Below are 14,538 nucleotides of genomic sequence, written 5' to 3' on the forward strand. Positions count from 1 at the left end.
ATTATGATATAAGACAAGGGGTGCAGAGTAATCAGAGGGATGTGAAGGCCCCTGGAGGGGTACCAGGAATGGTGAGGCTGAGGGTAAGGGAAGTGGTGAGTGGAACCCCGTGAGATAGGCAGGGCTCCCTGAGTTCTCAGCCAGCAGTGCCTGGAAAGTGATGTTTGGGGAAGATTAACCTGGCGGCAGAGAGCCGCTGATGTGGGTGAAACCCCCGGGGTGGTTAGACCAGTTAGGAGCTGATTTGAGTAATCCTGGTGTGAAGAGACAGGGCCAGGGTTGGGGTTTAGCAGCTGGGTCAAGTAGAAAGGATGAAACCCAGAGACATTTCACAAGAACTTACTGACTGATTTATGAGCCAGCCCCAGGACACCATTTCCCCAAGTGCACTCCTGGGAACAGCCCTCTTTGATGTGGGAAAGTGCTGCAGAAAGAAACGTGCAATTGGACAGGTTGAAGTGGGGGTTCTTTTGCTGCAGAACTTCCCAGAGCATTGAATGTGCTAAGGATTTCTCAGAAAGGATGCTAGTGTTTGAGATTTCCCCAAACACACTGTACCTTGAATCATGAGCAGATAGGGCCCTGGGCCATTTGGGCGGTGGCCATACAAGCTAGGGAGATGAGCAGGAAGACCAGTCCAAGGATGTGGATTGGCAGTAGACAGCAAGCCTGGCGTACATAAGGTCCTGCGTTCCATCCCCATTGGAAGTTCATGCAGGGAGAAGGAGGAGTATGCAGAAACTGTCTAGAGTTAGGTGTTGGTTTGAGGGTATAGCTCAAAGCACCTGAGTGCATACCGGGCATGTTTGGGACCCTGGATTCTTTCCCAGTACCACATGGCTTCTTGAACACCATTGGGTGTAGCTTTGGAAACCATTACTGCTGGGTGTGTGATGGGGTTGTGGAGAAGACAAAACAATCTGTGAGGAGTTGAGCCTGTTGAATTTCAGCAGAGAAAAGGCATGGCCCAGATTGATAGGGGAGGAAGAAGGGCAAATGAAAGTGAAAATTATATACATCCCTGTCTTGTCTGAACCTCCCCCAACTTCTCCCCAAACCTTTGGGGGTTTACAGGGTTGTTTTGAGGTTGGGAATCAAAAAAACTGAGCATAAGGAGAGAAATTGAGGTTTTGCCGCCCTCTAGTGGTAGTTATAAGTCATGTAGGTGATAGCTGAGCAATTTCTCTGCACCTAGTTGCTTCCTGCCTCAGGCAGAGTATTGAGGGAGTGATGGCTCTGTGAAGATATGGGGAAAGAAGAGGTGTGTGTGTGTAGAAAAACAGGTTTTAGGGTGACCAGCCAAGCAAAAGGAATTAAATTATCAGTAATGCGGGCACCTATGTTTCAGGAGTGGGCTCCTTCCTCCTATACTCTGTGCATGAGGGAATCCGAGGGATCCCCCTGGACCCCAACGACAAGTCAGATGCTCTCGTCCCTGTGTCGGGAACCTCCTTGGCTGTTGGCATCGATTTCCATGCTGGTGAGCCATTTCGTGATAAAGGGAATTATTGGGGTGGTGTGTTTCTAGGGTCCAGTGAGAGGCTAGCCCGACCTCAGAAGTGTTGGGGGTGTCTTCTCGGTGCTGTCCCGCCCTGTTCATCACTGACAGATCTGCAGGGATTCCCAGCACTCGCTCCCTCCCCTCCATTCCTGACCCCTTTGATGAGCCACCATGTTTCATCTTGCTGACAATTCCACATTGGCTCCCTTCCCCCCAGAAAACGACACCATATACTGGGTGGACATGGGCTTGAGCACTATCAGCCGGGCCAAGCGAGACCAGACATGGCGTGAAGATGTGGTGACCAACGGCATTGGCCGTGTGGAGGGCATTGCCGTGGACTGGATCGCAGGTAAGCTAAGGGAGGACCTGGGGGAAATGGGCTCAGACAAAGGAGGAGGAGGAGAGAGCAGCAGGGGTGTTGGGGGGCGGACCCAGATCCCCAATCCCTACCAACACCCCCTAAACTCCCACAATCACTCCTCAGGCAACATCTACTGGACAGACCAGGGCTTTGATGTCATCGAAGTGGCCCGGCTCAATGGCTCGTTCCGCTATGTGGTCATCTCCCAGGGACTGGACAAGCCCCGGGCCATCACTGTGCACCCAGAGAAAGGGTGAGTTGCAGGCCTGGACTCAGTTCAGCCTAGTCACTCAGCCCATGACACTGAGGTGTTCTGTTCTCCCTGGTCTGGAAACTGAGCCCCATTTCTCCCGTGTCTACAGATACTTGTTCTGGACTGAGTGGGGCCAGTATCCACGCATCGAGCGATCTCGACTGGATGGCTCCGAGCGCGCTGTGCTGGTCAACGTCAGCATCAGCTGGCCCAATGGCATCTCGGTGGACTACCAGGTTTGAACATAGGCCAGCCCTGGGTGGATGGGCCCATGAATGGGGAGGGCCCATGGAAGGATGTTCCCTTTATCCTTTTGAGTTTCTCTGTATGGATCCCTGTTTGGCACCCAGGGGAATCATGGAGTTTTCTGAGCCTGCCCACCACCAAAGTAGACTTCTGCTATCCAAGAATAAAGGGGTGACCCAGAAGTAGGAGTAGAGGGGCAATAGGGCAGAGAAGTAGGACACAAGATGGAGACAGGACCTGATGTGAGGTGGGTGCTCTGGCTGGCAGGACGGGAAGCTGTACTGGTGTGACGCCCGGACAGACAAGATAGAGCGCATTGACCTGGAGACGGGTGAGAACCGCGAGGTGGTTCTGTCCAGCAACAACATGGACATGTTTTCCGTGTCTGTGTTTGAGGACTTCATCTACTGGAGTGACAGGTGAGGGCACCTGTCCCCCTGGCCTGCACCCCAGCCGGCTGTGTCTTCCTCCTAGCCACCCTTGACCTGTGTTTCTCTTCCCCCAGGACTCATGCCAATGGCTCCATCAAACGTGGGAGCAAAGACAATGCCACGGACTCTGTGCCGCTACGAACAGGCATCGGTGTCCAGCTCAAGGACATCAAAGTCTTCAACCGGGACCGGCAAAAAGGTGTGTCTGGCTGGGGCTCTGAGCTGGATAGGAGAGATGAAGGCAAGAGGGAGGCCAGGTGAGATTAACCCAGAGAAGAGTCAGAGACACAAGAACTAGAGCTTTATACAGTAGGTATAAGACCAAGTGTCTTGCACTTAGTTGACTTGGGTTCAATCCCCTGCATCCCAAATGATCCTCAGAGGGAGCACCGCCGAGAGTAATACCTAAGCACAGAGCCAGGAGAACAACCCCTGAGCATCCCACAGAAAAAGTTCAGAGACCCAAAGGGGCATGTTCAAAGAGTGGGGCCAGAGTGATAGCACAGCGGTAAGGCATTTGCCTTGCACGCGGACAACACAGGTTGAACCCTGGTTTGAATCCTGGCATCCCATATGGCCCCCCTGGAGCGACTTCTGAGCACAGAGTCAGGAGTAACCCCTGAGTACCACCAGCTGTGACCCAAAAACAAAACAAAATAACAACAAAAAAAGGGCATGTTCCAGTGGACCCATTGCCCCTCCTGTATTTGGAGCTGCTGAGAATCTCTAGAATTAGCCTGGGTATTTGCAGTGTAAGGTCTAAACCCAGGATACTGAGTCAAACAGGGCACCAACTAGAGTTTCACCTTCCCCAGTGAACCCCCAACCTTCCCCGCTCTCCCTCCAGGTACCAACGTCTGTGCAGTGAACAACGGGGGCTGCCAGCAGCTGTGCCTATATAGGGGCGGCGGGCAGCGCGCCTGTGCCTGCGCCCATGGGATGCTGGCAGAAGATGGCACATCATGCCGCGAGTACGCAGGTTACCTGCTCTACTCAGAGCGCACCATCCTCAAGAGTATCCACCTGTCGGATGAGCGCAACCTCAATGCACCCGTGCAGCCCTTCGAGGACTCTGAGCACATGAAGAACGTCATCGCTCTGGCCTTTGACTACCGGGCTGGCACATCCCCGGGCACCCCCAATCGCATTTTCTTCAGCGACATTCACTTTGGGAACATCCAACAGATCAATGACGATGGCTCTGGGAGAACCACCATTGTGGAGAGTGAGTCTGGACCCTAATCTTGAAAAGAGCCGGGGGTGGGGGGTTGCAGGGTCTTGAGGAAGGTGGGTGGAAGAACCTCTCACTTCCCCGAATCATCCCTTACCCCATGCCTGAGGAGCCTTGAGCCCTCTGGTGCTCAGGGGTTACTACTGGTTCTAGGCTTAGAAATTACTTTTGCCAGAATCAAGGGTCCATATGGGATCCCTGGGATCAAATTCAGGTTGGCTGAGTGTAAGGCAAACACCCTAACAGCTGTGCTATTGCTCCAGCCTTCTTTCTCTCTCTCTCTCTTTTTTTTTTTTTTGTTTTGTTTTTGTTTTTGTTTTTTTTTGGGCCACACCGGTGATGCTCAAGCGTTACTCCTAGCTATGTGCTCAGAAATCGCTCCTGGCTTGGGGGACCATATGGGACGATGGGGGATCGAACCACAAGTCTGTGCTAGGCTAGCGTGGGCAAGGCAGACGCCTTACCCCTTGCGCCACCACTCAGGCCCCTTCTTCCTCATTTTTCAAAGGTTTTTGTTGTTGTTGTTGTTGTTTTGTTTTGTTTTTTGGGCCACACCCGGCGGTGCTCAGGGGTTATTCCTGGCTATCTGGTCAGAAATAACTCCTGGCAGGCACAGGGGACCATATGGAACTCCGGGATTCGAACCAATCACCTTAGGTCCTGTGTTGGCTGCTTGAAGGCAAACACTGCTACGCTACCTCTCCGGCCCATTTTTCAAAGTTTTTGTTTTGGGGCCACATCCGGCAGTGCTCAGAGCTTACTAGAAGGGATCAAGGTACCATGTGTGGTGTGAGGGATCTATCTCAAGTCTGACAAGTGCGAGGTTCTGGTCTACTGTACTCTCTCCCAGCTCTCTCTGCACTTACTTGCAAGTTTCTCCTTTGGGGTCATAACTGACCTCCCTTACCCACTGACGCCTGCACATGTCTAAGTTCTGTGTGTCAACTACTGTCTGCTTGGGTTCTGGACTCAACTGATTCAGCCTTGCCCATGTCAACCCTCTAAGCTCTGAGCCTCTGTCTCATGTCTGTAAAAAGACTTAGTCCACACAAGCACGGGGACACCTTGTGAGCAATTCCTAAAGAGGGTCTAAGGAGTGGGACATAGCTCAAAGGGGTGGAGCCATCCCATTGGACCCTGCAGTGCAGGGTGCTTACCTTGACCATAGCTGACTTGGAAAGGTTTGATATCCAGTACTCCCTATGGTCCCCTGAGCCCCACCAGGAGTGATCACTGAACTGCAGAACCAGGAATAAGCCCCGATCACTACCAGGTATGGCCCCAAAACAAAAACAAAAAATGATTAAAAAATAAACGAAAGAAAACCAAACAAACTAGAAGGAGCAGCGGGTTTCAGATAGCCTCTCCCAGGAGCCAGCTCTTTAGTTCCTCTGCTGCTTTCTTATCCTTCGGCCAGACCCCACCCTTATTCTGTGCCTCATTTGTTCACTTTCTCACTTAGCCTGTCCAGAAAGCCCCCAGACTCAGGACTGGGTGCAGGTGTGCCGTGGGGAAATAAACAAACTTGTCCTGCCCATAGCCCAACCCATATGTCTATGCAAACGGAGTGTCGGAAACTGCACTGACCCTCTGTAACCCTGGCTGGACGGAGGCACTGGCAGGCTTCTTTTTCCCTTCGGGCTCAGGGGACAGAACTTCTATTCATGCAGCCTCTGGCCACCACCCCTTCATGCTGCTTAGAACTACTCAAACCCCTGAGTCTTTTTCTCTTAAATTATTCTCCATTGCACTCATTTGCACTTAGAATCTGAGTTACAGATGTTTACAAGAACCCAGGATATGGCTTTGTGCTTACGCACTTGCCTTGAATGCAGTAGTTGGAGTCGGCGTCACATGGGCATGGTCCCCTGGGTACCACCAGGAACAAAGCAGCCCTCAAGTCTCACTCTCTCCAGCACCCACTTGGATGTGGCCCCAAAATAACCATTCTAAAATATTTATGTAACAGGAATAGGATTTTTTTTTGGGGGGTGGGGGTGTTTTTGGTTATATGTTTTTGTTTTGTTTTGTTTTGTTTTGTTTTGTTTCATCCTGACTTTCCTGGCATTTGGAAGCACACCATTGGCACTCGGGCTATTCCTGGCTTGGTGCTCAGAATTGAATCCCAGGGGTGCTGGGGACAGAACCTGAGCTTTCTGGCTGCAGACTATGCACACTGGCCCTTTGAGAAATCTCCCAGTCCTCAGAGGCTTCGTAGTTGGAAGCTTCCCAGTATAGACCAAGTAGGATCTGATAAACTAAAACTGAATTTACACCCAACCTAGCTGAAATCTAGCTCCAGAAAAAAGGATATTGGAATATACAGACAAGTCTACTGAGCAGAGGCGGAAGGTTTTGGGAAGGGGATTGGGCACGTAATTTGGGGGAAGAGGGGAGAGGGTCACACACAAGGACTTAAGGGTACCCAATGCTGTCCCCCACATTTTCAGTTCCCACACTTGCCCTTGCCCCCACATTATATTAGGGTTCCCCAGATCAACATGCTAAGCTCTTTCCCAGGTTGTCCCCCTCTATCATCCTGGACCCCCTCCTATAGCTGCTGTCTCCCTGCAGATGTGGGCTCCGTGGAAGGCCTGGCCTATCACCGAGCCTGGGACACGCTCTATTGGACCAGCTATACCACATCCACCATTACCCGCCACACAGTGGACCAGAGCCGCCCTGGAGCCTTCGAGCGTGAGACAGTCATCACCATGTCTGGAGACGACCATCCGAGGGCCTTTGTGCTAGACGAGTGCCAAAAGTGAGCCTGGGCCCTCGGGTGGGGAGGGCAGGCCATAGAGGGCAGGAGACTTCTCAGGAAAGACATGTGGATGGGGGCTAGCTCTGATGGGAGCTTGGCTGTGGCCTGGCTCTGTGACCTCCATGACCTCTCCGAGCTTCAGTCTTCCTCTAAAATAGAAGGGGAAGGTACAGTGTTTCAGGCCCTGAAAGGAAGAGTGTGTGGGGCTGTGGACGATGCTTTTGGCGCATGTTCATCAGAGTCACATTTGGAATACACAATAGGTCCCCTGTATTTCTGGGACTCCACACTTGGAGCAGATTGTTCTCTGAACACCTGCTGTGTGAAGCCTGAGCCAGCCACTGGGGAGAGAATTCATCGGGGGCAGCACAGATGGCCAGACAGGACTGAACCAGAGGGACTGCCCAGAGGTGGTGGGTGGGCGAGGAGGAAAGAAACAGGGAAGCACTGGAGGAAAGAGAATGCTAGCACAGGAAGCAGTATGGGGGGGCCTCCCTCAGTTCCAATCAGGACAAGCCAGAGGAATGCTCAGGGAAGCTCGGGGACCTGGGGTGGACTTTCAACAGAAAATAGGACACATCTGGCCAGAGCGATAGCATGGAGGTGGAGTGTTTGCCTTTCATGCAGAAGGATGGTGGTTCAAATCCTGGCATTCCATATGTGCCCCCGTGCCTGCCAGGGGCGATTTCTGAGCATAGAGGCAGGAGTAACCCCTGAGCGCTGCCGGGTGTGACCACCCCCAAAAAATGTGGCTCTCAGAATTTAGGACACATTAGAGAGAGAGGAGAGAAAACACCCCAGGGGGTTGTTTTGCTCTCCTGCAGGGACAGGCCCTGGTTACCCCACCACTGAGGCTCCCCGCTTCTCCTCAATCCTGGCCCCTCATGGAAAAAAAACATTTTCTGGGTCCGGAGAGATAGCACAGCGGCGTTTGCCTTGCAAGCAGCCGATCCAGGACCAAAGGTGTTTGGTTCGAATCCCGGTGTCCCATATGGTCCCCTGTGCCTGTCAGGAGCTATTTCTGAGCAGACAGCCAGGAGTAACCCCTGAGCACCGCCGGGTGTGGCCCAAAAACAAAAAACAAAACAAAACAAAACAAAAACATTTTTCCCCTGAGCTCAGCAGCACTTGGAATGTTTTCCCAAACGTTTACTAGGAGACCAAAGGACAAACAAAATCCCAAAACAGCCACGTAGAAACATTAATCCCACTGCCTAGATTCGTTCCTGAGAGGTGACTCAGTGTTAGCACCTGCCTGATCCCTGGCTCAGAGGCCCAGCCCAAGGGTGGGCTGCTTTCCACCTGCCTCAGTTCCAGGGAGCAAGGATAGAGCTGGAGTGAGCTCCCCACTTTCCCACTGAGCCCCTGTTGACCTCACCTGTCCGCAATGGCCCTGGACACATCATCAGATGAGACCCCACTGCTGGCTTTTAGTGCATAAACCAGAATATTTCTGCTGCAAAATCCTGACCACCCACAGAATTCTGCACTGGGCACAGGGGATGCGTTCATTTGCTCAGGTGGTCTGGCTTGTGCTGGGCACGTTGGGCAGAGCTGCGATTTTCCTGTTGTGATAAGGCTGCTGAGAGCTGCAGAAGTGGGTGACAAGGACCTTACCCAGCTGGAAAGCAGGGACTTGGTCCCCAGGGAAGTGATTCTCAAGCCAGGATAGGGAAGAGAATGAGGCCAACTAGAGCCATGGCAGAAACGGAGCTGTTGGGGGGCCAGAGAGCTAGAATAGCAGGACATTTGCCTTGTGTGTGGACTACCTGGGTTCAGTACCATGTATGGTCCTCTGAGCCCCACCAGGAGTGATCCCTGAGCATAGAGCCACAGATAGTCCCTGAACACCAACAGGTGTGGTCCAAAAACCAGAAGAAAACCAAACCAAATCCTGAGCTGTTTTAGGGAGCCCTCTACCCTTCACCAGAAGGAGAAAGTGCCTTAGAGGAATATACCAGAACCTAGGCCTGGAGACCTGGATTCCCTCCAGTCCTGGATCAATGACCTGGAAAACCCTCTTCCTACAGCCACAACCTGACATTCTCCACAGCACCTTCAGGGCCTGCAATTCTCCACATATAAATTGTCCCAGGCCTGTGAGAAGGAGACCCTGAGGGAAGAGGCTGAGAAAATGAAGTCTGGAAAGGCTTGAGAAGACTAGACCTCACTTAGGCCAGAGAACAGCCCAGGGGGACCAGTAAAGCAGAGGGTCCTGGGTGCAAAACAGGAGGCCCATGCTATGAGAAGTAGGGGCTGAAAGGCCTGTGTGCAGCTTGGGGACTCCAAGTCTAGAGGCCAGAAAGTGCTGTTTCCACACTGCAGCCTGGCTTCCCCACAAACATCAGGGTCCAGGACCTAGCAGGGAACTTGATTAGCTCTGAGGCTTTTACAAATGCTGGAGCTTTGCCAACCCAGCCAGTGCAGCTGGCTGCTTCACCACCCCTTTAGGGAGATGAAGCCAAAACACAGAGGGAGGCACCCAGAGGTGACTACTGAGCGCACTGGACTTTGGGGGCAGTATCCTGGGACTGTGGACAAAGGAGACATTCAAGCAAGGCTTTCCTTGGACTTTTATGAGAAGAGGGTGGTTAGGAATAGAGTAACGGAAAACAGCTTCTCACTGGCTGCCATTAAAATACGAATACTGGGGCTGGAGAGATAGTACAGAAGGTGGGGCACTTGCTTTGTTGCACTCAGCCAACCATGGTTTGAGCCCCAGAAGCTCATGTGGTCCCCCGGCACCACCAGGAAGAGATCTCTGAGCACTGTCAAAAATACAAGGGGGCTAAAGCGATAGTATAGTGTGTAGGGCATTTTTTTTTTTTTAAAAAAAGAAGGAAACTGGGACTGGAGAGATAGCATGGAGGTAAGGCGTTTACCTTTCATGCAGAAGGTCATCAGTTCGAATCCCGGCATCCCATATGGTCCCCCATGCCTGCCAGGAGCAATTTCTGAGCACAGAGCCAGGAAAAACCCCTGAGCACTGCCGGGTATGACCCAAAAAGCACAAAAAAAAAAAAAAAAGAAGGAAACTGGGGGCCAGAGAGATAGCATGGAAGTAAGGCCTTCCACGCGGAAGGTCAATGGTTTGAATCCCAGCGTCCCATATGGTCCCCTGAGCCTGCCAGGAGTAACCCCTGAGCACTGCCAGGTGTGACCCAAAACAAAAAGAAAAAGAAGAAGAAGGAAACTGGGGCTGGAGAGATAGCATGAATGTAAGGTGTTTGCCTTGCATGCAGAAGGACGGTGGTTTGAATCCCGGCATCCCATATGGTCCCCTGAGCCTGCCGGGGGCGATTTCTGAGTGTAGAGCCAGGAAGAATCCCTGAGCACTGCTAGGTATGACCCGAAAACCAAAAGAAAAAAGAAAAAAAGAAAGGAAACTGAGGCACTGAAAGGTTAAGTAACTTTCTAAAGCTCCCAACTGGTAAGTCAGAGAGCAAGGATGGAACCCAAGAATCTAACTCACTGGGCCACACTACCTCTCAGTAAACAAGGAATGTGAGACATTTCTGAGACACTGAGAAACACGTACCCCTCCCAAACATGTATACCACATCCTTGTGCAAATATTCACAAGCACGTATAGAGACTAATTGGCACCAGAGCTGGATTGACCTTGATAGCTCTGAGCTTGCATATGGCCTGTGAGTGGGGTCTGATTCACATACTAGCCAAACTCTGATCTAGCCATGGGCAGGTCTAGCTGGACCCCCATGACAGACACCCTGGCTTTGATCCCTGATCTCTAACTCTTCCTCCAGCTTGATGTTCTGGACCAACTGGAATGAGCTTCACCCGAGCATCATGCGGGCAGCCCTGTCAGGAGCCAATGTCCTGACTCTCATTGAGAAAGACATCCGCACTCCCAATGGCCTGGCCATTGACCACCGAGCAGAGAAACTCTACTTCTCCGATGCCACCCTGGACAAGATCGAGCGGTGCGAATATGACGGATCCCACCGCTATGTGAGTCTCTGGGGCAGGTAGACCTGGCCCCTGCGGGCACCAGGGTCAAGGTCAGCCCAGCACAAAGCAGCAGGCAGGGAGACATGTGGCACAGTGGGAAAAGTCAAGTGAACGAGGAGTTTCTGCTAGGCCACTTAGTGTGGGCCACTTAGCTATGTAACCTTGTGCAGTCCTCACCCTTCTGGGCTCAGTTACCTCATCTGCTAACTCAGGGCGAGGACACAGAATCTCTGTGTGTCCTTCCTGTTTGGGGATGATGCTTCAGAGCTCAGCCAGGGTCATGTACCCCATCACTGGGGCAACTCCTGTAGGGCAGAAGCCATGGAAAATCCTAAGTGTGCCCAACGGTGGTGATGCTGTCCTGCAGGTGATCCTGAAGTCAGAGCCAGTGCACCCCTTTGGGCTGGCCGTGTATGGGGAGCACATCTTCTGGACAGACTGGGTACGGCGGGCAGTGCAGCGTGCCAACAAGTATGTGGGCAGCGACATGAAGCTACTGAGAGTGGACATCCCCCAGCAACCCATGGGCATCATTGCCGTGGCCAACGACACCAATAGTTGTGAGTGGACTCCTGCTCCTATCTTTGCTTTCCTGCCCACAGTGCTGGTCCACAGAGACATGCACACACTGACACATCACACAGACACTGTCTGCACACCACAAGAAACACACATAATATACCCTACACACCATATTAACACAATACAACACACACAACCCCACTACAGGCTAACACTTATAGCTCCCTTAAGACACCTGCAAGCAAACTTTTTCTCACCCCATAAATGGGTTTCATGCTTCCTTTTATGAAACATAACATTCTACATTTCTACCACCCAGATCCTGGTTGTATATATCACACCCTGCCTCCCACTCTGCCTACTTCACTTATGCATACACAGGACATGCACACTTATGCCAGGCTGGCTGACCCCTATCCCTCACAGAGAGCTACAGCCTACCTGAATCTCTTGTCCAGTGAACACACGATCCCAGGCTCCTGGAGTTGAATCTCCTCAAAGTCCATGTTCTCCAACTAAGAGTACCTCCACCTCAGCCCACCCCACTCCTCATGAGACCTTCCTAGAGCCTTTTCTGTCTTCTCACCCTCACTGCTGGTACCCCAGCGCAGCCTGCAAGGCAGTTCATTAGGCTGTGGGAATGGGGGTGGGCCACCTACACATGGCATAGATGAATGATCCCTTTGTCTACCCTCCTGCCTAGGTGAGCTCTCCCCATGCCGTATCAACAATGGGGGCTGCCAGGACCTGTGTCTGCTCACACACCAAGGCCATGTCAACTGCTCCTGCCGTGGAGGCCGCATCCTGCAGGAGGACTTCACCTGCCAGGGTGAGGGAGGGAGGAAGGAGGGAGTCCTTGGGTACCCACTGAGGATCCTGTCTTCTTAGACTTTCTTGGCCTGCTGCAAAGGGTACACTCAGCACAGTGGAGGTGGGGCAGGGAGATGACTCAGTGGCATAGAGCAGATTTCAGGAACCCAGCACTGAAAATAAAAATTCTGTTGGGCCAGAGCAATAACACAGCAGGTAGGGCTTTTGCCTTGCATGCAGCTGACTTGGGTTCAATCCCTGCCATCCTATATTGTCCCTGAGATTGCCAGAAGTGATTTCTGAGCACAGAGCCAAGAGTAACCCCTGACCATTGTTGGGCATGACCCAAAAACAAACAAAAAATCTGGGTTGAGAGCTAGCACAGTGGGTAAGGCACTTGTCTTGCACATAATCAACCTGAGTTTGATCCCCTGTACCTCATTGAGTCTTCCCGGCCCTGCCAGGAGTGATCCCTGGGCCCAGAGCCAGTAGTAAACCCGGAGCAGTGGCACAGGGCGTTAGGCATCTGCCTTGCGTGCGTTAGCCTAGCACGGACCATGGTTCAATCCTCCAGCATCCCATATGGTTCCTCCAAGCCAGGAATGATTTCTGAGCGCATACCTAGGAGTAATCCCTGAATGTCACCAGGTGTGTGGCCGAAAAACAAACTAAACAAAACAAAAAATATATAGGGCTGGGGAGATGGCTCAAAGGGCTAGAGCATATGCCCTGCCTGTTCAGGGGGTCAGGTCCAATTCCTGACACCACAGGCATCCCGAGAACTGCTAGATATAGTCCTGGTTGGCCCCAGCACCACTACGTAGGATTTCCAAAAATTACTGGGAAGAGGGGGTCCAGAGCAGGATGGATAGTAAACCAGGTAAGGCACTAGCCTTGCATGTGGTTGACCCAAGTTCAATTCTTAGCACCCGGAGTAGGTCCCCTGAGCCTACCAGGAGTGATTTTCAGTGCAGAGCCAAAAGTAATCCCTGAGCACCACTGGGTGTGTTTTGCCAAAAAAAGAAAAAATAAATTGGGGCGGGGGAAGGACCAATACACAACGGCTTGGGCCCTTGGTTCACGAAGCTTCCCCATTGCCCTCCCCAGCCGTGAATTCCTCTTGCCGGGCGCAAGATGAGTTTGAGTGTGCAAATGGTGAGTGCATCAACTTCAGCCTGACGTGTGACGGCGTCTCCCACTGCAAGGACAAGTCTGATGAGAAGCCGTCCTACTGCAGTAAGAAACTCACACCCACCCCTAGCCACATCCACACCCCACCCCACCCCACTCCTGGCCAGGTTCCAGGTCAGAGGTTGGTTAGGATCTGAACTGGAGGGGGAGGCAAAGCTTTAGATGGAGGGCAGAAGTCCCTTTTACCCCACACAAGACCCTTAGAATTGACTGTGTTCCCTGGAGCCATTGCATCCCTGATGAGTTTCCTTCTCTCCTCCCTTACAGATTCACGCCGCTGCAAGAAGACTTTCCGCCAGTGCAGCAATGGGCGCTGTGTGTCCAACCTACTGTGGTGTAACGGAGCTGATGACTGTGGTGACGGCTCTGATGAGATTCCCTGCAACAGTGAGTGCTGCTCCCGCCTGCAATCAACGGGCCCCCAGCAACAGGTTCCGGGTGGGTGCTCTGGGCTCTGAGCATCGCCTGACACAGTGCATGTGCCCTGTTGCAGAGAAGGCCTGCAGTGTGGGCGAGTTCCGCTGCCGGGACGGCTCCTGCATCAGCAAGTCCAGCCGCTGCAACCAGCTAGTGGACTGTGAAGATGCCTCGGATGAGATGAACTGCAGTGAGTGCTTGCCCAGCGCCCTCGTGAAATCCTGCGCACCTTCAGGCTTCCTCCCTGCCCTCTCCCAATCCTTCTAAGCCTGTCCTGACTGGTTCAGACTGAGGGTCCTCAGGATTATCCTTTGATTGATTTAAAAAAACACACACACACACACACACAATTTGCAAAAACACACAGACTTACAGGCTTGCAGGTGGCCTGGTGGGAATTTAAAAAGAAATTGATCTCACCCCATCTCCACTCACACCAGGTGCCACTGACTGCAGCAGCTACTTCCGGCTTGGGGTCAAGGGCATCCGCTTCCAGCCCTGCGAGCGGACATCCCTCTGCTATGCACCCAGCTGGGTGTGTGACGGGGCCAACGACTGTGGGGACTACAGTGATGAGCGTGACTGCCCAGGTCTGGCCAGTGGGCAGTGATCGTAAGAGGGAGGGAGGGCCTACTCGCCCCTGGGTGTCCTCATGTCTTTCTTGACCCCCAGGTGTAAAGCGACCCAGGTGCCCCCTGAATTACTTTGCCTGTCCCAGTGGGCGCTGCATCCCCATGAGCTGGACGTGTGACAAGGAGGATGACTGTGAGCACGGAGAAGATGAGACCCACTGCAGTAAGTGATTGCACCCAGCCAGGTGCTGGACCAGGAGGCAG

At 52.6% G+C, this 14,538-nt stretch overlaps 1 protein-coding gene across 1 annotated transcript in view; it reads left to right on the forward strand.

Moving 5' to 3' along the window:
- Nucleotides 1-14,538, forward strand: part of LRP1 (LDL receptor related protein 1) — an 88,110-nt gene that overhangs the window by 53,014 nt on the left and 20,558 nt on the right. The window contains exons 35-50 of the mRNA XM_049783052.1: nucleotides 1,349-1,480; nucleotides 1,719-1,853; nucleotides 1,989-2,118; nucleotides 2,228-2,354; nucleotides 2,632-2,783; nucleotides 2,870-2,994; nucleotides 3,643-4,020; nucleotides 6,601-6,790; nucleotides 10,558-10,762; nucleotides 11,130-11,322; nucleotides 11,988-12,113; nucleotides 13,202-13,330; nucleotides 13,553-13,672; nucleotides 13,779-13,892; nucleotides 14,143-14,292; nucleotides 14,375-14,497. Coding sequence (XP_049639009.1) covers nucleotides 1,349-1,480; nucleotides 1,719-1,853; nucleotides 1,989-2,118; nucleotides 2,228-2,354; nucleotides 2,632-2,783; nucleotides 2,870-2,994; nucleotides 3,643-4,020; nucleotides 6,601-6,790; nucleotides 10,558-10,762; nucleotides 11,130-11,322; nucleotides 11,988-12,113; nucleotides 13,202-13,330; nucleotides 13,553-13,672; nucleotides 13,779-13,892; nucleotides 14,143-14,292; nucleotides 14,375-14,497 — 2,529 coding nt within the window. The remainder of the gene's footprint in view (nucleotides 1-1,348; nucleotides 1,481-1,718; nucleotides 1,854-1,988; nucleotides 2,119-2,227; nucleotides 2,355-2,631; nucleotides 2,784-2,869; nucleotides 2,995-3,642; nucleotides 4,021-6,600; nucleotides 6,791-10,557; nucleotides 10,763-11,129; nucleotides 11,323-11,987; nucleotides 12,114-13,201; nucleotides 13,331-13,552; nucleotides 13,673-13,778; nucleotides 13,893-14,142; nucleotides 14,293-14,374; nucleotides 14,498-14,538) is intronic.

Source organism: Suncus etruscus, chromosome 11, assembly GCF_024139225.1.
Source record: "Suncus etruscus isolate mSunEtr1 chromosome 11, mSunEtr1.pri.cur, whole genome shotgun sequence".
Classification (NCBI taxonomy): domain Eukaryota; kingdom Metazoa; phylum Chordata; class Mammalia; order Eulipotyphla; family Soricidae; genus Suncus; species Suncus etruscus.